The 27,725-nt window shown below is 35.6% G+C and overlaps 2 protein-coding genes across 3 annotated transcripts in view; both read left to right on the top strand.

Annotated features, from left to right (window-relative positions):
* The window catches only part of LOC111045487 (putative pre-mRNA-splicing factor ATP-dependent RNA helicase PRP1), a 36,856-nt gene extending 12,748 nt beyond the window's left edge, over positions 1–24,108 (top strand). The window contains exons 7-15 of the mRNA XM_039426325.1: positions 5,096–5,272; positions 7,406–7,660; positions 8,691–8,803; positions 9,029–9,174; positions 12,023–12,214; positions 15,362–15,484; positions 16,785–16,975; positions 18,922–19,084; positions 23,270–24,108. Coding sequence (XP_039282259.1) covers positions 5,096–5,272; positions 7,406–7,660; positions 8,691–8,803; positions 9,029–9,174; positions 12,023–12,214; positions 15,362–15,484; positions 16,785–16,975; positions 18,922–19,084; positions 23,270–23,397 — 1,488 coding nt within the window. The 3' untranslated portion in view covers positions 23,398–24,108. The remainder of the gene's footprint in view (positions 1–5,095; positions 5,273–7,405; positions 7,661–8,690; positions 8,804–9,028; positions 9,175–12,022; positions 12,215–15,361; positions 15,485–16,784; positions 16,976–18,921; positions 19,085–23,269) is intronic.
* Positions 12,542–27,725, top strand: part of LOC111045496 (neurofilament heavy polypeptide) — a 34,456-nt gene continuing 19,272 nt past the window's right edge. The window contains exons 1-2 of one of the 2 annotated variants that reach the window (XM_039426328.1): positions 12,542–12,554; positions 27,379–27,416. The gene's annotated coding sequence lies outside the window, so the exon portion shown is untranslated. Of the gene's footprint in view, positions 12,555–27,193; positions 27,417–27,725 lie in introns of those variants that run through there. The other variant, XM_039426327.1, reaches the window with a different exon arrangement.

The following is a 27,725-nucleotide window of genomic DNA, read 5'->3' as shown; positions in this document are numbered from 1 at the left end:
TCCTAAGTGGTCGCTGACATGGCAGTTGCTTATTTCTACACTCAAACTGTCTTGGAAGCTGGATGAGAAAACATTATCAAGACAATTGGCCCCCCTAGTCGGCTCATAAACCCTCATTTCAAAGCCATACATACTACACAAATTAACAAAGTGATCTGCCTGTTTGTCATTTGCATTGAAACGTAAGTTGAAGTCCCCACAAACTATTGACTTTCGGTTTCTCTTATTCAAGTAACTAAGAGCTAATTCCATTATTTTACAAAACATTTCAAAAGTACCTTGAGGACTACGATATACAGTAATGACCATAGTATCAATATTTGAGAATTCTACACCTGCTAATTCGCAGTCCAGCTCTACAGAAATGTTATTTATATATTTTAATAATCTATACTGTGAAGGTCTATATTTTGAATAAATGGCTACCCCACCATGCATTCGTGTTGTGCGGCAGTAACCAGTAACTAATTGAAGTTCTTTTAGATTAGAATTTACTTCCAGTTCAACCTCAGTCATCCAATGCTCAGTAAGACATAAAATATCTAGTTTCTTATCCACAATGATTTGTTCAATTAAACCTATTTTATTAGATAGACTCTGTACATTCTGGTGGAGAATATTTATATTACCGCTAGCTGAATCGCATTTAAAACTTTTTCCTTTTATAATTGCCCCTGTAACTGTTTTACTGCTAGGTGTTGTATCCCCTATATCAGTACATAAAAACGTTGACGTGTCAACAAGAGTCACATTTTGAACAGATTTAGTATTCTGTTTAGTATGCTGCTTAAATGAATAATTCTTATTACAGTTGTCAAAACACATGCAAACACACCCTGAACACCTTTTAGACTGTAAACACATTCTAAGCTCTAAATTGTTTTGATCGTGTTGATCAGTTATAGAGAGTTGTCTAAAAAAATACCATCGTAATGTGATTGAGCAGTTGTAAAGTTCACAATTGAAGAGTCACTCACGTTACCAGCTTCACTTAGTACTGCAAAAGGATGTTCACCGCTGTCAGTTGTTGAATCCCTTGGAGTAAATGAGAAACCTTGTAACTCCTGGCAAGTGGGTGAGAACCCCCGAAATTCCACGATGGAGTCATCATCAGTAACTGCCTCAGAACGCACCGCAAGACTGTGACTGTCCTGGACAGATTCAATTTCTGTCGAACAGACCAAACTCCTACTCTGAGCAGCTTCATATAAAATCCTTGAGTTTCCAATAGTTTTGAAAATTTCCTCGCAAATTATCTTTTTTCCCATTGTGCTATAATGAAGACCATGTCGTGTAAAGCACCTGCGTTTCAAATATTGACTTGTGTCTTTGAGGGTGATATTTAGTTTTCCCTTATACTTTTCCAATATATTTCTGATAAGTGAATTGGCAAAGTGTATGTCATCGTTGAGGGCAGTGTTGTCAAAACGAAATGGAATCGTGTGTAGAATCACATTTGTCCGATTGGGTAGAGAAAACAGAGCGTCTAGGCCTTGCATTATGGTCAGCTGACCGGGCTCATGCACATGCATGTCGTTGCTTCCTGCCAAAATGACCACGTAGTCTTCCTCAGTCATATTTTTTATAAAACACTTTCCTCCCTCAATCACCTGCTTTAGTTTAGCGCTGGACTGTGTGTGCACAAAGCAGTCATAATTATCAGTAAGTGCTTGAACATATCTGGAAAAGTATCTGCCCTGACTATCAGATAATATTACTATTTTATTTCGCTTTTTCATCCCCGACATAGACTTATAAACTCGCCTTGGTTTATTACTTGGAGGAAAGCTCATTCGATCACATTCAATTTGTGATGCTGGCCTGTGAACCTGCGCCACCACTTGCTGTCTATGAGGTTTCGAAGGAGACGATTCATTCGAGGATAAAACAGAAAATCTATTCTCATCCTCAACCGACTTTATATCCCTTAGCATTTTTCTAGGCTTAGCTGTGATCCTAGGCTTAGTAAAATCTTTACCTTCAACTGTGTATTGTTCTACGTCTGAATCAATATTCTCACTATGCAATGGTAAATTATCCTCAGTTTGTATCAATTCTATTATCGCATTTTTAGTTTTCAACTCGTTGATCAAATCTGCCTTGGTGGCTTCCAGACACTCTATATGCGATTTGAGAGAATTCAATTCCGCTTCTGCTCTCTCTTCATTGCTTAAAGAATCCTCGACACATTCCATCCTCCTGTATCTTTCAACCTCCACTTGTCTTGATAACTGTTTATTTTCTTCCGACATAACCTCTAAGTTGTTATTCAATCGGGTGATATCAGATAAAGAGTCGTCCAGCTTACTTAGAACTCCGACTAAATCTGGGATCAAGTCGATTATAGCCTCACTGGAATATTTATCTGCCAAAACTGAGAGAGTTCCTCTAATTCTTACTGCCAAGTCTATTACAGTTTCATTGAATAAGTCATCATTCAAATTATCAAGATCAGATTGAACACCTCGAATCAAGTTCATGCGTTTACTGCGTGTCGTCATTTTTTTATGGGAGGGGTAAGGAGTATGGCATGTAGGATAATACAGAAAGGAATACAGAGGATATTTGCCGAGAGAGCTATCAAGGCGGATGAAGGAAGCTCCTGAATATTGTTGTGGAAGGAATAGGTAGGATTCAAAAAATTCCCGCCTCTCAGTAGACCAATTGACAGCGAGAGTTGGCTAGCTGATAAGAGCGCCTGTGCGTTGTCATGGAGACAAGAGGACGCTACTGTTGCTCACGCCGGTCGGCTATGAAAGGTCAGAGTATCAAAGAACAAACAAGATAAGATTCTTGTTATTGTCAGTTCCGTAATTCGGCTAGTCAATTGATATGTCAATCAAAAAGCGGACCGGTAAACAGTTGTTTTGTCCCGATAAACAAAGCACAGCAGATGATGATTGACAAGAACAAACAATCAAATCACAATGGGTTAACCTAGCACAGTGTTTCAAGAATTACGATACGAATTATTACGCGAATACTTACAGCTCACACACTTTACTGGTAAGAACTCATAAACACGTATGTTTAGTTAATAGTAAAAGTGAATTTAACACCTCTAAAAAAATAAATAACTTCTAATTTTAACAATTTTACCAGAGCTAAGTGCAGTTGAACTATTCTATTCAAGGCAGTATATTTGAAATACAAATATATAAACATCTAAACATCCAAACATTTAAACATATAAACATCTAAACGTCCAAAAATTTGAACATATAAACAGAAATTGCTAGTTTAATAGTATAGGATAAGTGCTAATGGGATAATTCATACACGCTCCAGTGAAAGTGTTTTTTCGCCCCACTTGGATGTAATGAGCTGGTTTTCGTGCGTCATATGGAGGCCGAAAATGACTGTTTTCTGACCAGGCCGGTAAAAGTTTTACGGCCCTAGGGCTGTAAAATAACCTTGAAGTCAGCTGATTCTGATTTGATGTGAACGTGTTTACAAAATGGTTTATGAAACGGGATCAGTTTATGCTTCTAGAGTTGAATAAGTATTCTGCAATAAGATAATATCATTTTATTTGGATGAATAGATTTATATATTATAAATTATTCAAATTCGATTTTCAGAGTAGGATAGAACTTCTAACCTAAACTTCCGAAGTCAACGACAACAAGCATTGTTGACGTTGACATTCAGATTGGCCAAATTTCAGTGCTAAAACAGCTGATCAAAAATTTTTTCTTTTTTTTTGTTTATTATTCAAGAATCAAAACATTTATAATAAAATCATCTTATTGTCAATTGGAAGAATAAAAAGTATAAACTCAACCTCTTACATAATTGAACATAATCTTTTAGGTTACTTAGACAAATCAGAATAAAAAATAAAAATACTTGGACAATTTCCTGATATTCAGATTACCTCAGATTTGCTAGAGCTATGACCTTCCTTTGCTTTCGGAAGTGCCTAATAAACAATAAATTATTCTCATATTTATATTGTCTATTTTTCTGTGTGGCGAAAAATAACGTTCTCACCAGGGGCAAAAATGTGTTTCTGGCTCTCAATCTTTTCTAGTCCTCGGCCTACGGCCTCGGACTTGAAAACCGATTTCGAGCCAGAAAAGTCTCATTTTCGGCCCTAGGTGCGAAATATACTATTACAGTGAGAATATTATTCTCATAAGTTCTAATGGGGCTATTTCGCTCGCCGGGCTGAGTGGTAACAGGGCCATTAGTACTCAAGGAAATTGTAATTTCACTGTACCGGCCACTGACTCTTGATACTGTTATGTAGTTAGTGATTCAATATTCATGCCCGGTTTTACAAAAGCCTGTCAAATTTTAATCTTTATTAAATTCCACGAGAATCGATCAGAGAAACGTTTTCTGGGAAGAAGGCTTCTCTGATTGGTTCTCGTGGCATTTAATAATAAGCAAACGTTAACAGACTTTTGTGCAACCGGATGTCAGAGTTTCAACTGCATTGAGTAATGAGTCATCAAGAGTGGCGTGGGGAAAAATTATTAAATTGTGGATGGTGATTGGTTTAACCAATTGGAATTTGTTTGGGTTTTGGTGATGTGATAACGGAATTAACATGTGAAAACTATAATACAGTTGATTCTGTTGTTACATCACCAAACTACATATTATAAATTTATTCCAGTTGGACCAATAAAAATAATTCAGAGCTATCAATTTCCCCTTTTGCAAATATTATGTCTTGTAAATCATGATTTTAATGGTTCGCGTTGATGTGTGAATAAATTATTTGGTATACAAATTAATTGGGCATCAAACTAATGTCCCTATTCAAACTAGTTAGCAATGGCATACACTTTGAAAAATTCCCTTCATAATTATTGATTATTCTCCTTCGTAATGTACTCTGACTTACTCTTGTGTACTCCTATTGTTTTGAGTTTTTATACGAATTCATTCGGATATTTTAAATATTTATTTACATTGAAAATATATTTTTAGCATATATTTATGTAATTATTTTGTTCATTTACAATAAAACCATAAGTTAATTTTGCATTTTGTTCCTGCTTGATTCTTCTGCAACATAATTTTAATGGTGTTCTTTGATTGACTTGACTTTAATTCATTTTTTAATTGAAATCCTGTTTTGTAGCAATACTTTGACAATGCTCCACTGATGAACGTGCCTGGCCGGACGCATCCTGTCGAAATCTTTTACACTCAAGAACCAGAGCGAGATTACTTGGAAGCTGCCATTAGAACTGTAATGCAGATTCACATGTGCGAAGAAATCGTAGGAGATGTTCTTCTCTTCTTGACTGGTCAGGAGGTGAGAGCTAATTTTTTTCAATCTTACTTTCTCGGCAATATTTCAAATAATATTCACTTGACGATTGTTAAATCGATAGTGCGCACAGACTTAGTTCGGTTGCTGACGAACCACAATCGCATGTGGGATGTGGGAGCTACTATTTTCCTTCTGTGGTACCACAAACGCAGCGCATATGGAATGCATTGGCAGACATGGCAGTGGCAATGATTCATTCACATGGCGTTGCGCGCTGTGGTAGCGATTATTTTCCTTGCGATTGTGGTACCACTGGTTTGAGTACCACGCTTCCCCTAGCTTCTGTACCACAACCACACTAATGAGCGTTTTCTCAAATGTAGTGTGGAAGACTCCCTGCGTTAGTCGTAGTTCTTATACAGAAACATTATACGCATGTATTCATAGAGAAACAGTAAGAGACATATACAGGGTGTTTCAGAAGTAGTGTCGAACATTTTAGGGTATTGTTCCTGGATGATAGCAGGCTACAAATGTCGTATTTGAAGTATCCAAAACTCAGCGGTTGGTTATCCTTATAGCTGCCATTTTGTTTTTTTTTCACTTAGTAATTTTCATCTCATGAACGAAATGTTGTATGGATCTGAAATTTGGCATGAATATTAATGCTATAAATACTCAATTTTGAAAAATGAAATGAAAAATGTTCGATGTAAATTTCCAAAATTGCAGCCATTTAGAATTTTTGATGGCAAATTCCACGAAAATCGTTCACTTTACAGAAAATTTACAAGAGACAAAAAAGTTAGCAAATTTTATCAAGATATCAAGGATACCTTATTTATAAAGATTGGTCGAAGAATATCAGAGAAATTAATCCTTTTCGTAAAATCATACTTTTATAAGACAAACAATATCATCTGAAAACATTGTGAAATCAGCTGCATGGCCATATGGAGCCATACCGAGTTTCAAAGCTTCATCTAAAATACAATTGGAATTAAAAATTTAATATTGATGTTTAAATAGTGTTGAACAAAATTAATTTGTTTGGACTGAATGTTCGCTCTGAGAGCGACAACTGGCAAACTGTTTGTTGTCAGACTGCGAGTTCCTAGTCAGAAGCAGGTCTATTGCGGTGTTTTCTGTCAGTAAGTTGCTGTTTTTTTATTGTGTTTGAGGCTATCCATCATACATACACACAGATAGAGGCACCAATTTTCTATCAAAAGAAATTAAAAATAATTTAATATCCAAGGGTATTGCCAGTTGTACGACTCCCTACAACCCTCAAGGTAATGGACAAGTAGAACGCTACAACGAAATCTATTAGAAGACATTCCGTTTAGCTCTCCGGTCCAGAAACATGGACACATGTCATTGGAAGAAGAATCTCTGAATCACGTGGAAGCATTCGCTCGCTCTGTGTACTTCTATCAACTGACTGAAGTACTGCGGTTTTTATGTTTTACAGCAAACACTGAACATGTTTGGAAAAACAATAATTTTTTGTTTGACAATAATTTTCTAAACTTTTCAAAGTGTATATCAAACATTTGTTCAGTGTGGACTCGGCTAAATACTGTTCATTAGGGTAAATATGCTGTCCTTGTCATCCAGATATCGGTGTGAAAACGGCCAATGGCTGGTTGGGTTGACGTATCGATTAATCCAATCATATGTTGTAAGCAACTATCACCAAAAGCTGATCTTCCACAAGACATACTGTCAACTGGTCAGCCTCAAGCCGTGCCCTGAGAGATTTTCTTCAGTTACTATGCTACTAGTTATTAATTGCATGCGTCATTGTATGCAATTAATAATCCTCTTCATTGGAGTATTGATAAAATTCCTTTTCTTTTCATATTTACTTGAAATGCATACTTTTAAAAAACCTCAGTTATACATCGACGCGCAATTCAAAAAGGAACATTCCTGTCAAATTTCATGAGAATCTATTGCCGCGTTTCGCCGTAAATGCGGAACATACATACATACACAAAAACATCAAGGGAAATGCAAACGTTTAGTTTGCATCGACTTGAATCTTGGACATCACTTCGCTCGGTCAATTATAATTGTTTGAAATATGTTCACAACCTTGTTAAATATAACTTATTTTGATTTTTCAATTTGAATATGATTGTGAGATGTGGTGGTGTATGGTGTTGTTAGGAAATCGAGGAGGCGTGCAAGCGCATCAAGCGCGAAATCGACAACCTGGGTCCGGACGTGGGCGAGCTGAAGTGCATCCCGCTCTACTCGACGCTGCCCCCCAACCTGCAGCAGCGCATATTCGAGCCGGCGCCGCCCAACAAGCCCAACGGCGCCATCGGCCGCAAGGTGGTCGTCTCCACCAACATCGCCGAGACGTCGCTCACCATCGACGGCGTCGTCTTTGTCATCGATCCCGGCTTCGCCAAACAGAAGGTCAGTCCAACTACAGTTCTACAATGGTCACAGTTTTTATCATATTTCATTAACCGACCTGTAGACTGTTATGTTCATGACCTGGCTGTAGTCAATCGCACGAAGATAGTCCGATGGTGGAACAGATGATTTCAACGTTGCCAAAAAAGAGTAGATCAACTTTGTACACGACTGATTGAGAAATGAAATCAGAAATCTGAAACTGAAATGAGAAATCATATTTTTATAATGCACCTGACGAATCGGCAACGTATATGGGTGCGGGGGGAAGGGTGAGAAGGTAGCTGTTCCAATTTCTTCCTACTAAATTCTCGTGCGGTTAACTATGATGATCGTACTATTATCTAGGTTTACGTATATTTTGATACTGAAACAAACTTCTCTATCCCTTTAAAAATATATATAGTTGTCCTCATACACCTCAATAGTGGAATGAATAGGGAGATAAGGACACTAGTTTTTATAGCATGCAAACCACGTTCAACTGATATTATATATGGTGAGCATGGACACATCATTTTGACTAACTGTGCCTAAAATAAAATATTTCTTTGTCATGAGTATTCCTATTGATAAATTGAGACATTCATTGGGAGGAATTTGACAAAAATCTGTAATCAGCATAGAATGTTTCGTTAGTCACCGAAAATTACATTTTAACTCTCGCTATTCAGGTATATTGATGTATAACTCTGAATTACTTTCGATTTCATTAATTTGTTTTTAGCTGTCTTTGAAGCTAATGTTTATAACATTAACAATAATCTGTACCAATGTGCTGGTATTATTCATTTTAGTTGGTGCACAATTCTTGGTTGTACCAAATGTTGTTGAAGTTTAGGGCTTTTTGATTTATATTTATTTCCAAGATTATTGAGAAGTAATAATCTCACAGATATTTCGATTGTTCCTTAAATATCCTTCTTTCGATTGACAAAGTTGAACTATTTTGGAGCCCTTTGTTGATTTTCTAACATGATCAATTGTGTAGTGCGTGATCATTTTAATCACTGTTTTTTTATGATTGCAGGTGTACAATCCCCGTATTCGTGTAGAATCGCTACTAGTTTCTCCTATTAGTAAAGCATCGGCCCAGCAGAGAGCAGGACGCGCCGGCCGTACGAGACCTGGAAAGTGCTTCAGGTAGGCTATCACATTCAACAATTAATAAATGAAATTAAAGTTTTAAGTTTGTTCAATTCTTGAAATTTTGAAAAAAAATCTTCTAATTGGAATTCGTCAATTATTTTAGAAAATCATTTAAATTTGACTGTTTGAGAAAAATTTATTAGAATTTTTAACCTAGGCTATAGTAAACGATTCTGGCTAAGATAGCATTCCTCTAATTATTGTATTTTTGTTTTGCAGGTTATACACAGAAAAAGCGTACAAAAATGAAATGCAAGAAAACACTTACCCAGAAATCCTGCGATCAAATTTGGGATCGGTTGTTCTTCAATTGAAAAAGCTCGGAATTGATGATTTGGTGCACTTTGATTTCATGGACCCTCCAGGTATTATAATTTTAAGCATGAATAATTGATCAATTTTCTATAGTTTTATCTTTGTATTTTCATTTTTCAGGTGCTGTTCATTCATTAGTGGAATATGCATTCTACAAAATCTGGACATGATTGAATTTAATTTTTATTCTTTTTAATTTACTTGATGAAAAATAGTACAGAAATTTTGATCGATGAATTGGAGAATTATTTGCTTAAATCCCCTTATAAATCGAGGCATCCAGTTAAAATGGTAAAGCAACTTCTAAATAAACGAAATATAACAATACATAATGGTAGTAATACATTACATCTGATTAGACTAGAACGACTTCAGACAAGTCAAGGGGCTTACAAAATGCATGGCACAGATATTACTTGGAAATTCTATATTTTGTCACAAATTAGTCTTTGACTATTACAATAGTCACAGTAATAGTCCTTCAGAATAGTCAAAAGCACTCATTCATTAAATATTAATTCAATCTTCGTTGAAAATAATTTATCCTTACTATTCATTTTGATAATGTACTTATTGTATAAATGAATGAATAAAAAAATTCTCCCTCAACTGAATGAAAAAAAGCAAAGCAGACGATCAGAATCTAGTCTGTAAGTCATACCAAGTAACACAGGTATACAGTAGGTAGTACAAGTATATTATGAGAAAGATTAGTTGAGAACTTGATTAGTATAAGAACCCATCCATTTCAATGCAGATCCCCCAAAACCAAGATGTCTGAGATTAGTCAGCTCTACATTTAATCAGTCAAAAGCCTTGGAGAGGTCGACAAAACAAGTGATCACCGCCTCTCCTGACTCAATCGGATTAATATTACTATAATATTAATACATGCATACATACATATCCGGGTCCCGTTCCAGCTAGTGCCGGGTCTGGGTGTTTACAATGCCTCTCCATCTTGTTCGGTCCTCCCACCATCGCTCGTCCTCCACCTGCCGCCATCGGTGTCCTCTCTTCTCCACTTCGTTGGCCACTGAGTCTGTCCATCGTCGTCGCGGTCGTCCTCTTGGTCTCCTCCCTTCAATCCTCATCTCCTCCATTCTCCTTGGCAGCCGATCCTCTCTCATTCTCTTCATGTGCCCAAACCAGCGTAGTCTCATACTTTCAACCTTTTCCCTTATACTCCCCATCTTCAATTCTCTTCTTATATCCTCATTTCTAACTCTGTCTCTTCGTGTCTTCCCCTTTATTGCCCTGAGGAACCTCATTTCTCCTGCCTGTATTCGACTCCACTCTCTTTCCGTCATCGTCCATGTCTCGGCTCCGTATAATATGATGGGTACGTAATACATCTTGTACATCATAATCTTTGCCTTTTCTGGTACTTTTCCATCCCAAATCAAATGTTTCACTGTTTGGTAGAAATTCCCCCCCTTTTGTAATCTTCTAGTTATCTCGTGGTTTATTCTCCCATCATCTGCAATTTCACTGCCCAAGTACCTGAAACTTCCAACATTTTTCAGGGGTTCTCCATTCAATCTGATATCTCCGGCAAAATTGTCATCCCTTCCAAAAACCATTACTTCACTCTTTTCCCTGCTTATTTTCAGACCATATTTCTCCATAACCCTGCTCCAAGCATCCAACTGCATCTGTACATCCTCAACTGTTTCTCCCCAAATCATCATATCATCCGCAAATATAATTTTCTTATCCCTTTCTCCTACTTCCTCTCTCACTTGTCTATTCATTCCTTCCATAACTACATTGAACAAGGCTGGTGATAGAATACTTCCCTGTTTTAGCCCATTCCTTACTTCAAACTCGTCTGTACAACCACTTTGTGTTCTTACTCTGCACTTATATCCCCTATACATCTCCTTTATTATGCCAATATGTTCTTTCTCAATCCCAAAATTTTCCATTTCCTGCCACAAACCTTGCCTATCCACTGAATCATACGCTTTCTCTATGTCTATAAATAGCATCACAATCTTCTTATTATATTCCCAGCTCTTTTCCATCAGTTGTCTTATGGAGAATATAAGATCTACTGTACTGCGGCCTGGTCGAAAACCATATTGTTCCTCACTTTGTTCAAACTCGATTTTTGGGCTGATTCTGTTTAGTAATATTCTTTCGAAGATTTTCGCACAGTGGCTCATCAAGGTGATTCCCCTATAATTTTTACAATTCTTCTTACTTCCTTTTTTAAACAAGGGAATTATTTCTCCTTTCTTCCAGTCCTCTGGGATTACTTTGTTTTTCCAGATGCATTTCAGAACTCGGTAAAACCATTGTATTCCAATCGGTCCAGCTGCCCTAATCATGTCGACTGATAATTCATCAGGTCCGGGTGCCTTCCCACTGCTCATTCTCTGAATTAATATATATTAATATTAATTGTTAATTTAATATCAACTCAAAATTTTTGTGTTTTTATAGAATTATTTTGTAGTTTGTTCCATGTTTTTACGGATGTTTTATTATCAATTTATCTAAATTTGAAATTGTTTGTTTTATTCTGATTTGTATATTCAGATTGATGATTTGGTGTATAAATTGAAATTGACATAACCTACTTAATATTTGGACAATTTAAGACAAAATTAGGAAATTGAAGAAGTTTTGGGCAATAGCCTGTTTTTTCTTTTCCGACTATTGTATTGTTTGCTCAAATAAATGAATATAGTAGGGTGAGGAACTCTATGAAAATTAATGAAAAATAGCATTTGTTCAAATGCTAATAAATGAATAATGTCTTTTTAGGGAATAATTGTTGAGGAAATCTATAAGTAGGTGAATGATTTTTCAAGCAGAATATGAGTGGAATTTTTGTGTGTGAATGGATTTATGAAGAAAGCTAATGTGTTGCATATGGTTGTGTGTGTTAAGCACCAGAGACGCTGATGCGCGCCCTGGAGCTGCTGAACTACCTGGCGGCCCTGGACGACGACGGCAACCTCACCGACCTCGGCGCGGTGATGGCAGAGTTTCCCCTCGACCCCCAGCTCGCCAAGCTGCTCATTGCCAGCTGCTCGCTCAACTGCTCCAACGAGATACTATCCATCACTGCCATGCTGTCGGGTATGCTATCCCATCCTATCCTAGTCATTAACAACTCACACAGTAGGTGAACTACACCAATGCCTCTGAAATAGTTCAATGCTTGTGTTAATGAATGAGACATTATTGTCTCTCCTACCTTCATCATTGTCTCATTATTTGTTACCTAATTCTGTATTTATCTTACCAATTCAAGTAGGTGAACTACAATAATGCCTCGGAGATAGTTCATTACCATTTGTCTTTGTGCATTAGTGAAGCTTTAACTGAGAGAGTTTTATTTGATTTCTAATTTTTAGTGATGTTAATATTGCTACTAGTTAGAAAACTATGCTTATTTGTAGTCGTATAATACAGTAATGTTGTTCAAGGAACACGATGTTAGTTGAGAAAGATTAATTTATATGAGAATCAGAATTCTTGTGCGCTATTATCTTTCTCTTCAAGGTATACTTATAATATTTCTTCACTGACAAAAAAATATCTTAACGTCTTTAGACTTATATATTAGGTATCATACTAACTTATACTAAACTACATTCTTCAAATGGAATGTTTCTAATTTATAATCGAGGAATCTTGATTTCCTAATAATTCCTTTGGTGAACTCAAGGGCTGTATTCTTGTCAAACGAATACCTTTAATGATTTTTTAATTGCATGCTATTGTGTTGGATCAACACTTGAAATATTTTTGTTATGAAACTAAACATTCAGTTGATCTCATAGATGGCTTCTCTTAAGGGATCTACAATATTATTTACAGGGGAAGAAAATACCCCTGCTCAGATATCAATAGTTTGTTAGAACAAGAATTTCGTATTACTGCAGTATGAAACTTATCACTGTATAGTTATTGAAAAAATAGCTCTGCATGTGAATGAATAAACAATGTAAAGAACAACTTGACTTCTCACAGATTGAACTACAATTCAAAGTATTGAACCAATTTGTGTAGAATTGAAGAACATTTTGAGAAGGAAATTTTATTTTTCTAGATTCTATTTTGTATAATGATTTATTATTATGCCTTTGACCATGTTATCCGATGATATTTAAATTCTAAAGTTGAATTCTGACTCTGTCACATAGTATCACTCTTGCTTAAATGTTACGCAGGCACTTGCAAAAACTAAGATACATTTTGGTTAGATGCAAAATACCATTGGGGTTACTGATTCATTTATGCGTTTACGTTGAGCAGAAGCTTTATTTCATGATGACTGTGTTTCTAATAATTTATCGAAACTTCCATCTATATTTGGAATCAAAAAGTCTCATTCCAAAAGTAATTTATTGTATGAATAACACATTACCTTGATGGATTTGACAAGGGTATACAATAATTGAAATGAATGCTTACTATTCAATGCTTTGTTCACTACTTGAAAGTCTTTTCAAAAATAAGAAAGTGACACAGTAATGAAGGCTAGGCGCACACCTGTTAGTCAAGACAAAACAAGAAATGATCAGACACGTTTAGTCACAATACTTCACATAGTTGCTCATGACACACTGATCAGTCACTGCAATTAGAAATGTCTCCATAAGCAACTATGTGAAGTATTGTGACTAAACGTGTCTGATCATGTCTTGTCTTTACTAACTGGTGTGTGCCTAGCCTAAGTTGAGATTTTTCCCACATAGACGATTTTAATCGTAAGGAAAGAGTTCACAGTACATTAATATTATTAAATCAAATGTTTACTGTAGGAAAATGTACAATTAAAGTAGAAGTTGACCTTAATACAGTTTTAGTTATAGAAGTAATATTGAAAATGTAGGACTATTGAACTAAATAAAAGAAAACTGTAGGACTATTGAATGATAAAACCAAATTGAAGAAACGTTTTGAAATGGGAAGGGGTATTTGGAAGGGAAAATAAGGAGGTATGATGTAAGGTGTTGAAAAGAAAATCTCTAAGGAACTTGAGAAAATTATTTTATTATTTATTGATTAAGGCTGTGTAATGGCTAAAAATAAACTTTCTACTGCTGATATCTTTCAAAGTTTTTTGATTTGTATACTAACAAGCTATCAAAATGAAAAAGTTTTCCAGGAAAACATTTTCTTCAGATCATTACTTTTTGAGATATGAGCGCCTGAAGTTTAAATTTTTGGGACAACATTTCAAATTTGGTGAGAGATAAATCTACAAGATTTAGTCCCGGTTGCACTACAGCCGGTTAAATTTTAACCGTGATTAATTTCACGAGAACCAATCAGAGAAGGTCTTTTTGATAAGACGGCTTCTCTGATTAGTTCTCGTAGAATTGATCACGGTTAAAATTTAACCGGCTGTTGTGCAACCGACACTCAGACGCTAAATTCTTCATGGTATTGTTGATCAAATAAAACAAAAATTTTCTGAAAATATCATTTTTTAAGAAAATTATTCAATTTACCAGAAATGACCAAAAATAACTTTTAGTTGAGTTATTTTTGGTAAATTTAATAACTTTTTCGAAAATTTCTATTTTTAAATTTTTTTTTGTTTTATTCAATCAACAATACCAAGAAGAGTTTATTCTCTAAAACTCATGGATTTATCTCTTGCTGAATTTGAAATGTTCTGTCCCAAAAATTTAAAATTCAGGCATTCGTATCTCAAAAAGTATGATCGAAGAAAAATGTTTTCCTGAGAAAACTTTTCCATTCTGATAGCTTCATGATATACAAATTGAAAAACTTTTTAAAAATATCACTAGTAGAAAGTTTATTTTCAGCCTTTAAACAGCCGTAACAATTATAATAACGGAATTGAAAACAGGCGCTAGCCAAAACTTCTGTTCCTAAATAATTAATTTAATCCAATAAATGTCCAAAGTATGGTTACTTCACATCACAATAATTTACTTCACTTCAAAAATAATTTAGTGAAATTCATCAAAATGAACACTTTCTGTCAGCTGTTTTGAATTGCTTGTGAGCCTGAATTGAAAGACGGTTCTCGTTGAATAAATAGAGTAGTCTAGAGTGGCTGTGAGCATTTAGGCAAGAGCTGTACGATGAGGTGTGATGGAGGTGTGATGGGACAGAGAGCAGATTGTAACTGGGGTCAGGTGGTTCAGTAGGCTGGGGCTCTGGGGCCGAGGAGGTAAGAGGTGTGAGGTGTGAGAGGTGTGATTACTAAAATGGGTCGGATGGTCGACCTCCCTCCTTGTCTAGTCCCGCAGTGCTTTGTGCGACCGAACGAGGCCAAGAAGCCGGCTGACGACGCCAAGCTGCGATTCGCACACATCGATGGCGATCATCTCACACTGCTCAACGTCTATCACGCATTCAAGCAGAGTAAGTACCCTATTCAACTGTAGTTCAACTATTGAACCTAACAAATGAAAAGTATATTTAAATTGAACCTAAGAATTGAATAATATAATAAAATTGAAAGAAAGCTTTTACAAGTTTTGAAATATGAATGGAATAAAAGGAGGTATAAACACAATTAATGTCATTTTCATAAAAAAAATCATTTCCACTTTTCATCCCACTGACCACCTATAAAAGTTACACCCCTCTCTACTTCGATGAATGTTGTCTCTGAGGTTTTGTCTATATCTGGTATTGTATGAGTGGAACAACTCTCCTGTATTGAACCTATCTTTATCCTTATCAATAAAACAATGTTGATCTATTTATCTGTTTAATGTTTATCTATTCACGAAACTTGCTCTACAATGTCATTCATCATTGTAATTCATTGTGAGTAAGGAATAAATCATCAGACCGCTCGGTCTTATGTATCCCTTCAAATCTCATCTTTCCAAAAAAATTATAATAGAAAGCCGATGAATTTCAAAGGCGAGACCATATCAAGCGTCTTTTCAGACATTTTTAGAGTCGGTAGTGCTGGAAGCTCTCCTATTGGCTGATTGAATTAGCGTCTGAAAAACCGCTTAATATGGTCTAGTCCTTGTGATAATATTGTCTTCTTTACTTAAATTAGTTTTTATTTTTTAAAGTTGATGATTCATGACTTTGACAATGCTCTGATTTGTGTATGAATCAATAAAAAGAATTAATTAATTACTTATATTATCAAAACCTAACTGCACTTTAATTATCTTGATGTTGAAACCGAGTATTTATTTATGCTGAAGGTAGAAAACCACTTGTCTTCTTCAACTAGAACAACCTCTTGAAAATCCTAAAATTTCTCAGCATGAATCAAGTTTGAAATTCCTGTAATTATAGTTGAGTTTACGGGCCCGTTGATTATCGATCCCGGCTAAATTATGAGAGTCGTAAGGATCATTGACGGCTTTAATTATTATATATATTCAGGCGAGGAAGGGCCTTCCCGCGAGAATCTTCACCAACAAAAAGCCATGCGAATTTATTTTTTTAGTCAAGTAAGGTTTAAAACAATCAAAAACATGGAATTATAGAATATATTGTATTTTCTTTCTCTGATGTATTTTACTTTTCCTTCTTGAGGGAGAAATTTCATGGTAAATTGAATTGATTGTCAATGAATTGTAGATTAGATCGTGTGTGAGTGAATTATATTGGAAAATCTATGAGCAAATTCATGTTTAGTGTTCAAGTGTCAAGTTGTTGATGGTAAACTTATGTTGCAAATGAATTTCAGATTCAGATGACGTGCAGTGGTGTTACGACAACTTCGTGAACTACAGATCGCTCAAGTCGGGTGACAATGTGAGACAACAGCTGTCAAGAATCATGGACCGATTCAACCTGAAGCGAACTTCCACTGAGTTCTCATCGAAAGATTACTACATTAACATTCGAAAGGCCTTAGTAACCGGATTTTTCATGCAGGTATGTTGGGCTCCTACTGTTCAATGTATTCTGATTAGTTTATAAAGATTATGCTGTAAATGTAAATATTATTAAAAAAAACTGGGAAGACATCTTATAGAGCTCATACCTTTCAGTAAGTGAAGCTGACCTTGAGCAGCCACCCTGCCAACTTAGGTACCGAGAGCACGCTGCTTACAGCCTATTTTACTGTAGGCTGTATTGACAAATACAACATTGATCAAATGCTGTATTGACAAATAATTTTAAATTTATAGGCTAGACCATAGCCACCTCTAATACAAGGCCCCGGCCTACGATATTGCAACGTCGCAGTGTAGGCCTAGAATCTAATACATGATTAGTGAAAACGATCAGCTGGTATTTTTTTCAATCTCTTTCACCAATCATGTATTAGATTGTAGGTCTACACTGCGACGTTGCAATATCGTAGGCCGAGGTCTTGTATTAGAGGTGGTTATGGTTAGAGGCAATCACTAAATAAATGTATGGTCTCCTCCCATGTTTTAAGAGATGGAGATCAATCTACCTCTCCATTTATTATTTTTTTCATTCATCATTAAATCATGCTATTATGATGTTTCTAGTGCTGAACAATAAATTGAACAAATCCCAAAGCAAATACAACTTGATTCTTTATTTGTATGAGAATTATAGCTCACATTAACGTGAGTCACTTACTGTACAACTAGCACACGTAGCTGTACAACTCCTGCTCAAGAAGATCAAGATGCTCTTGAAGAGATCAAGAGAAAGGTATGGAACTGAATATCAATAAGAGCAAGGTGATGGTGGTGAATGGAACTGAAGGTGAGAGAGTGATAATAGAAGTGGAGGGGCGGCAGATGGAACAAGTAAAATCATACGAGTACCTTGGCACCATTATAAATGAAGATGGAAAACTGGATGAAGAACTGAGAAACAGAATCAACAAGGCTAGCCGGGCTTACTATGGTACCAAAGACTGTATTTTCGGGAAAAAAGAAGTGGGTACTATGGTGAAGAATAGGGTCTATAAAAGTATAATAGAGCCTATAGTTCTGTATGCGGTGGAAAGTTGGCCCATGAAGACACAGCATATGAGTAGAGTAAGGGCAGTGGCAATGAAGTGCCATAGAAGAACGGCTGGGAGGACGTTGAGAGACAGAGTAAGGAGTGACCGCATCAGGGAGGAAATTGGAATGAAAGATGTAAAAGAAGTTATCGACAGAAAGCAATTAGGATATTGGGGTCACGTACAGAGGATGGACGATGAGAGGAAAGTGAAACAGTACGCAAATGTGGTTGTAGGAGGCAGACGGAAGAGAGGACGTCCCCGGTACTCGTATGATGAACACATTAGAAGATTGGGAGAGGAGAGAGGGATGACTGTGGGGCAGATGAGGAGGCTGGCTGCGGATCGCGACACCTGGAGGCGGTTGTCCGAGGCTACCCCGACGCTGTGAGGCACACCGGGGCAGAGAGAAAGAAGAAGAATTAACGTGAGTCACTTACTGTACAACTAGCACACGTAGCTGTACAACTCCTGCTCACGTACAAAAGCTTCTTGCTTTTTTGTGAGTAGTAAAATTTATTGTTTGCTTCAATTATGTCTTGACATCATCATCAGCATTTTCAATATTTAAGTTATAACTAATTTTTCATGGTGGAAGTCATCTGTATTTTACATCAAATTTTATTATTGAAGAAAAGTTCTTTTACTGATGATTTTTATGTTACAAATGATGTGAACAATAAAATTGATTTGATTAATAATAATAATAAAAGAATTACATCATTAAAATGATCGGTAGGGAAAAATTAAGTTACCTTGATGCTTGAGCTATTTACTTTCCTCTTCCATTTAATCTCTTGATAAAAGTTTATTAAATGTCTGTGATTTATCCATTAGATAACTGTAGGGCTACATGTAGACTTGGAAAGTTGATGATTTTGTTGTTGGTCAGGTTGCTCACTTGGAAAGGACGGGACATTACTTGACAATAAAGGACAACCAGGTTGTCCAGCTGCATCCATCCACCTGCCTCGACCACCGACCTGAATGGGTTGTCTACAACGAGTTCGTGCTCACCACAAAGAACTACATCCGAACTGTCACCGAAATTAAACGTGAGTCACTTGCCACAACAACTGCAATTCACTAATAGCTATTCAAGTCATGTGGCCGGGCGAGCATGATGTTTCCAGTCGTTACAAGCCGTGCAAGAGACATTCGCCGACAAGTAAAATAGTTTACTTGTACGATTACAAGTAAAGCCCGGCACACACACATATCGATTTTTGTTCAAACGATATTTTGCCGTCCTTATGAATTCTATCAGATTAAACGAAACTTGACAAACATCATTTGTTTGAAATCATCTGCTTAATCTAATAAAATTCATAAGAACGGCAAAATACTGTACGAACAAAAATCGATGTGTGTGTGCGGGGCTTAATGTGCGATAATTTTCGCTACACAACTATCATGTGAATGAGTAAACGACAACAAATGATTAAAGACGTAAGTATAGTTACATACACATCGATTTTTGGACATAGCATTATTCCCGTCCGTATAAATTTATCTAGACTGAACATAACTCAACAAACATAAGATGTAATCATGTGTTAGTCGAGTTCTATTCAATCTGGTAGAATTCATAAGGACGGCAAAAAGTCGTACGTCCAAAAAATCTTTGTGTGTGTAACTGACATTCACAAATTGAAAAATCTGGTGTGGTACACTCATACAACTTTCCTTGCTCATTGAACTGTAAGCCTCATTCTTAAACGAGAATAATTTAGGGGAATAACATAATGACGATTGGCGGCAACATATTATTTTGAAACTACGATCAGACTTCTGTATTTGTGTATATATAATTGTTTTCAGAGTACTTTTTCCTTTGTGTAGATTGTGAAATTCGATGATTTTTTAAAAGTCGTCAAAACAGCTGTTCTACAGATGAAATATCTCGACTATGTGTTCTTTTTATGAACTGCTCTACCTACCTACCTCATGCACAAGAAGGAGGTTACAAAGTCCATTTCTCAAAGATGGGGTGGACCCCCCATTAGTTTCCCAGGAAGGAGACTCATGCCAGTTAATAGAGATGATAAATAACTAACTATACAGGGTATGAATTTGAAAAAAATCGGTCGTCATTTTTAAGAAAATCGTGAAAAACATGTTTTTTTAGTAATTATCCGTCATTTTTCTCAAGAATATTACGGAGCTCCTGCAATTTTCCCAGAAATGAGACTCATGTCAGTTGATAGGGCTTATAAATAGCTATCCATGGTATAAATGTGAAGAAAATCGTTAGCCATTTTCGAGAAAACCGGGGAAAACATGGTTTCTTAGTGATTATCCGCCATTTTTTTTCAAGAATATTACGGAGCTCCTGCAATTTTCCCAGAAATGAGACTCATGTCAGTTGATAGGGCTTATAAATAGCTATCCACGGTATAAATTTGAAGAAAATCGTTAGAGCCGTTTTCGAGAAAACCGTGAAAGGTTTTTTAGTAATTATCCGCCATTTTTTCCGACATTTTGAATTGAATTTTATTGGATTTCTTATTGTCGGATCCTCATGGTATAAGGACCTTAAGTTTAAAATTTCAAGTCTTTCGGTTGATTAGGAATGGAGTTATCGTGTTCACATACACACACACACACACACACACACACACACACACACACAACACACACACACACACACACACCAACACCCAAAAATCATGGTTTTTTATTCAGGGGACCTTGAAACGTATAGAAAACTTGAAATTAGGGTACCTTAATTTTTTTTGGAAAGCAATACTTTCCTTACCTATGGTAATAGGGCAAGGAAGTAAAAAGTTTTGAATAGAAACAGTTGATTACAGAGCTCAACCGACCGTCAGTGCGTATGTACCATCCTGACCATACGCATCCGTACATCAGTTTTTCTGACTTACAAAATGGACGCCTTTACAGATTGTTTAATTGCAGCTATTATCTCCGTGAACGAAAGATTAAAAGACGGTCGCCCAAAGAACATTTCAAGGGGAATTTAGTACCATTATATACCACATTGCTTGGGTTATGCTTTTCAATTCAATATCAGCTGATTGTCGGGAAGAAATGTCAGCACATTGGTTATGTTGCGTTCGGGCTACTGATCAGTACAGCTCTGAAAGCTTCTATTTGTTTCAATAGCGCGTCAGTCGACCGATGGCACGGATGCGCACGAGCTCGACCAATGGTCTTCGTACGCAGTGTAAAACGCATGGTCCTGACCGTGCGCATGCGTGCCGTCAGTCCTGCTCTGTACGGATACATGGAATATCTATGGAAAAGACAAGCGCGACTGACGCACGCACTGACGGTCGGTCGAGCTCTGTAACCGGCCTAAGTGATCGGAAAGTGACCACTTTCGGGACAGCTACTGTTACTTTCAGAAATTCTAGTGAATACAGTATTTGATTCTAAACTTATCAAAAAAAAAATCTGAACACTACAGCATATTCTCATTTATAAGTTAAATCCTGACCATTAACCCTAAACCTAGCTATTTCTATTAATAGCCTTAACTATTTTCTCACTAATCCCTAACTAATGTCAGGACCTCCTATACAGAGTGTTCTGAAAAAAAGGTGCCCATAAGTCAGGGTGTGATTCCTCATATAAAAAGAAGAAAGAAGTACTAATTGTCATAGGTCCGAAAATGCTTAGTTAACAAGTTATACAGGGTGAAAGATTTCGTCTTAATTTCAGTTCTCATGCTGAAACGAAGCCCTACCACAGAATAGGTACAGAATGGAAACTGTCAATAATATGCCTATCTAACCAATGCTTTTTACATTGTGCAAATAGTAGACACGTCACGTGACCTCAGGAAGTTCCAATCCTAAAATTCTGATTGGCTTGTGGCAGTGAACGAGATCAATTGATCCGGATCATTAAAGTGATCCGAACCTACCATCATCAATACTAACAAGATGGCGGATTTTTGCGTCAGGGTACTAGCCAAGTTTCCATACTGTATGTATACTGTGGCCCTGCGAGTACTTGTTGGCTGTTATTGTTGGCCGGCATTGATATTTCAAACGGGTAATAGACAAACTGAGATTTCGACAAACTGACACGCTCTCTAACAGCTGATTAGTGATTTTTCTCAGTAGGAACTCCTATAAGACCACCACATACGGCGGCCATTTTTTCTAGGCTCAGGTCTGGTAGTATACAGGTTGTTCTGAAAAAGGTGCCCATAAGACAGGGCATGATTCCTTGGTCCCGAAAAATAGTTCCTTCAAGGTTTGAAGCAGATTCACTATGTGAAATGTACAATAAACACAAAATATTTTCTCACAAAACTTGTAGAAAATTTAATTTAGAAGAGATAGATGTAAAATAAGTCTATAATAGACAAACTCAACCTTTAAAAAAAATAATCCTCAATATTACATTTTTAGAGAGCTTAACAAATTTTGTCTATTTTTCATGTATTTTGTATGTAATTAAGGATTATTTTTTAAAGGCTGCGTTCATCTTATATACACTTATTTTACATCTTTCTCTTCAATATTTTAAAAGTTTTGTGAGAAAATGTTTTGTGTTTATTGTACATTTAACATAGTGAATCTGCTTCAAACATTGAAGGAACTTTTTTTTCGGGACCAAGGAATCATGCCCTGTCTTATGGGCACCTTTTTCAGAACAACCTGTATACTACCAGACCTGAGCCTAGAAAAGAATGGCCGCTGTATGTGGTGGTCTTATAGGAGTTCCTACTGAGAAAAATCACTAATCAGCTGTTAGAGAGCGTCTCAGTTAGTCAAAATCTCAGTTTGTCTAGTACCCGTTTAAAATATCAATGCCGGCCACCACCTACGGCGGTCATTTCTTTTCTAGGCTCTGGTGCGGTATATAGGAAGTCCTGCTTATGTGCAAATGGGTTGCTGACTACGATCAGCCTACATAGAAAACTTGACGAAATGAATGGCTCAACTGCCCATATGTTTTAGTATATCAAGGAATGGTCAAAAGTTTACTTGATGAACTGAGAACTTGACCAACTGAGACTCACTAATAGACTGCTAGTTGCTATTTATTCTTTGTTTTGAGTTTACTAATAATAGCAGTTTGTGAGTGACTCCAAAATTAAAAATCGATTTTTTTTGTGATCGTAGAAGACTCAAATAAGCGTTTGATGTCTACTTCAATTCAATTCATTGAATTTAATGTTATGTTGAGTTCAGTTATTTGAACAATACCTACTGATTGTTTATGATGAAGATAATTTTTATCAAACTTCTTTTTCTATTTTGCAGCTGAATGGTTATTGAGCCTGGCGCCACAATACTACGATCTTCCAAACTTCCCTCAGTGCGAAGCGAAACGTCAGCTTGAGCTGCTACAAGCAAAAATGGAAACAAGGCAGTATCAAGAAGGATTCTAATTTCATGCAAAAAGAATTGCAAGCTTTGAAGGATTAAGATTATTACGAATGATTAATCTTTTATCTGTACCACATTAGGGTTTGATCGTCATCAGTTAGATGATACATTTTCTTTTAGTTTCGGTTTCAATTAATCATTCTGAACGCCTTTGTAATCGATTTATTTATATTCAAAACTAATAAATTTTCGGGATTGCAAATTCAAAATGCCCTCCTGAAATCAGTAGATGAAAGAATCTGTTCAGATATGAGTTTCAAATATAATAGATAGCCTTGTAGAATGGATCCAGTCTCTAGCCTCTTTTCTTCTCAATTGAATTTCATCCATGATATAAAATAATAGCCACTTTCCAAAATCGCTCATATAACTTTATATGAGTAAATAAGTTCTGAATTTGATATTCTTCAAGATTAAACATTGGAAATGTTATATTTTTCAAGCTAATTATTTAGAAACTAGTAATTATAATAATTATTATGGAACGCTGTCCCAAGAATTGAATTGTAAAGGATCATTGCTATTATTTATAGATTTAATTAGTTGTAATAGATTTATTTAATCCTTGTCTCTTTGCACTTTCCAACATTCCTCTGGTTTTGATTGTGCACTCATATGCAAGGTGAATTTTACAATTTTAGAATTTTGTTAAACTATTGTTTTATTTCTTGTAAATAATTAAAATTGAAACAGTGCATTTCTGGCTACTTCAATTTATTTTACTGTCTTCATTTTATCAGCACTGTAGCAAACTTGCTGTTGTTACAGTATCTGATTTGACATACACTATCCTTGAATAATCTATGAATGATAATCTAATGCTACTTAATTAATTGAATATTCATAATATTTTATGATGACTAATTGCAAGTAAAAGCAAAACGTCATAACATGCTTTTAACCAGCATAATTATTGCTATTATAGTCAAATAGTCTAATGGAAATTGGAACAGATAAGTCCTACCTCACCACCCTGCACCCATAGACTGTCATTAGTATTATAAAAATATTAATTAATTCTCTTTTATAATCAGGTGTTGCCAACATTGATAAACTTTTATTTAGCAAAGTTGCACTCTTCTGTTCCTATTTTCATTGGACTATATTCATGCGGTCGACTAGGTGGATTCCCACATATATCAGTATCAGTGACCGGTATAGTAAAATTTAATTTCCATTGCTCTGTTTGAACAGAAGCCTTTTGATTAATAGTGGTTTAATTGTGATTAGATGCCATGAGAACCATCAGAAAAAAATTCTTCATGGGAAAGCTTTCCTTGATTGGTTCTCGTGGCATTCATTCATTATTAAAATTTAAGAGGCTTTTGTGCTACCGGGTCATTGATTTGTAAATAAGATGAATTGGTTGCCTCTATTTTACAGTTTACAATTCTAAATTTGGACAGGTGAAGACCTGCACTCCATGGCCATGCCATGTCATCTGGAATGACAAATTGTTATTCTAAATAATACTTGCATTTTCCATTGAAAAGCAATAAACATACTTTTCCCTAACCTCATTAAGTATGATGCATATATTGGCATTATTATCAGTTTGTGCACATTACTCCCGCTATTGAATCATTCTCGAAAGTATACTGTAGAAGTTGACCAAAGAAGTATAGAAATCAATTCAGTCCCATAATATCAATGTAAAAACAGACAAATCATGCGTTCTTTTGGAGCACTCTCGTCTACTGTTTACATCTTGAACATTGAACTCATTGGATGAAGTATTAGATGAAGCAGGGCAATTGCTTTCTCAAATTTTAAGTATTCCTTTCAAAAATATTTAAAAAATTTTGAAACTTGAAGTAGTTTTTTTTTGTTTAATTATTGAAATAATTTAAAATTAAAAAGCAATTCCCCTGACAGATAACATTTTTTTCGCCCCACTTGGATGTAACGAGCTGGTTTTCGTGCGTCATATGGAGGCCGAAAATGATTGTTTTCTGATCAGGCCGGTAAAAGTTTTACGGCCCTAGGGCTGTAAAATAACCTTGAAGTCAGCTGATACTGATTTGATGTAAACGGGTTTATGAAATGGAATCAGTTTATGCTTCTAGAATTGAATAAAATATTCTGCAATAAGATCAATACAATACTATCATTCTATTTGTATGAATGAAATACAAATGAAATATTATAAACTATTCAATTTTCAGAGTATAATAGAATCTAACCTCAAACCTCCTAGTATAGCGTTTATCACGAAACATGGTGGATAAACGGAATCAGTTTATGCTTCTAGAATTGGATAAAGTATTCTGCAATAAAAAAGTATATAAACTCAACCTCCCACATAATTCAACATAATCTTTTAGGTTATTTAGACAAATCAGAATAAAAAATAAAAATACTTGGACAATTTCCTGATATTCAGATTTGCTAGAGCTATGAGCTTCCACTTCTGCTTTCGGAAGTGCTTAATAAACAATATTATTCTCATATTATATATTGTTTATTTTTGTGTGTGGCGAAAAATAGCGTTAACACCACGGGCAAAAATGTTTTTCCGGCTCTCAATCTTTTCTAGTCCTCGGACTTGAAAACCGATTTCAAGCCGGAAAAGTCTCATTTTCGGCCCTAGGTGCGAAATATACTATTTCCAATTACATAAAGAAAATTTCTGCCCCTGAAAATAATAAGGGCGCTGTTTATCCATGATAAAAGTACATTGTTCACATCGACATGATGTCTAATATATTCAACTGATGATAATGTTCTCTGAACCAAAATGTCTAATCTGAAAGCGTTTTGGACAGAAAGTGCCAATTCTGAGGCAGGTAGAAAAATTTCAAATCTGGCAACAATAGAACAAAATGTCAAATTTGTAGACTAGCTTGGAATAGTTATGTTTTTGACCGAACGTAGTGAGATCTATGTTTTAACTCGGATTTTCTTTTGTCTGTCTGTATGTAACGCGATTACGGCCAAACGCGTTGATAGAATTAGATGAGATTTGGCAGGAATTTCCCTTTTATAACTACGCGTCGATGTATGCACAAGGTTTTTTGAAGTTTTGCCTTTTAAGTACCTATAATATTAAAAGAAAAGGAATTCCTCCATACTCTGATATCACTATGTATTTATATCATCTACTTTGAAGATAGGATTAATCAGACTATAGAATTATTCATAATAAATCAGCTGACAAGTGGATTATTCATTGCATGCATTACACAGATGTTGGCCCTGTCAATTTCTATAAGGTAGGGTTGCAATATTTTTTATGATGCGTGCCCATCAGTATCAATATTTTCACATTTAAAAAAACAAATTGAATAGGTGATTGAAAATGAAATGATTAAATAAACTAAATAATGCTAAAGAAATTATAATATTCTTGATTGAAATAGTTTTTGTCAGATGGAAAGATTATCACGGAACTGAATAAATTATTATATGGGATACATATTAAAATGTGAACTAAGTTAATTAACATAGTGAGTTTTTTTATCTTGGAGAAAACAAATAACTGTTTTCAAAAGTAAATTATGATTCAACTGGATCTACTAGAACAGGTGACATCAAATACTACGTGTAGATGAGTAATACTGCGTAAGGTCTACTGTTCTCAGAGCTACTAGTCTCTAACTGACAAAATGCTCACCTGTATCTCTGCTCTGTATGTGGGAATTCCTTTCCCTTTGCTGAAAGTTACACAACGGTCAAATTTACTTCAGAGAATTTATCATTTCATTTTTTTTTGTACCCAGGCAGAATGCTACAAGAATAGCTCCTTATAATATTGTTAATCATTCATTAATTTTTTTGATCAAGGTACTCTTGCTTTTTTTTCTTTGCTCCCTCCAAAATCAACAGCGCCAGACACACATCACACAGTCACACTCAGACAGGAACAAACAGGCAGAAGACAGGGCCAGCAAGCAAACTTGAGCTTGAGGTTTTGAAATTGAGAAAATGGATGAGATAGGGTTGGGAGGTTAAGGATTTGATCCACGTGTGTAATAATTATACAGTTTAATAAGAAACATCAAATTACAGCATTCATAGAAGGGTGAGTAAAACACTTTGCCTATATATCTTTTGTAACCTCAACAATTTTCTACCTCGTGGGATTTTTCTAGACAGAATTCTATTTCTTAGCCATCGAATAGCAATTAAACTTCAAGACATCTTATTGCTTTAACTAACTAAATTTCTATTTCAATCCATTTCAGTACTTTTCAAATTTAAAAGCTTATTATTTTTAAGTTTGTTTTATAATTATTGGGCTTCATACTTCCAAAACACAAATTTATTCAGGTCTACAGAAATTCTCATGCTTAGTAGAAAATTGTTAATAATTCACTTGTCATGTCATGAG

Source organism: Nilaparvata lugens, chromosome 4, assembly GCF_014356525.2.
Source record: "Nilaparvata lugens isolate BPH chromosome 4, ASM1435652v1, whole genome shotgun sequence".
In the NCBI taxonomy this organism is placed as follows: domain Eukaryota; kingdom Metazoa; phylum Arthropoda; class Insecta; order Hemiptera; family Delphacidae; genus Nilaparvata; species Nilaparvata lugens.
This window is presented reverse-complemented; position numbering and strand designations above follow the sequence as displayed.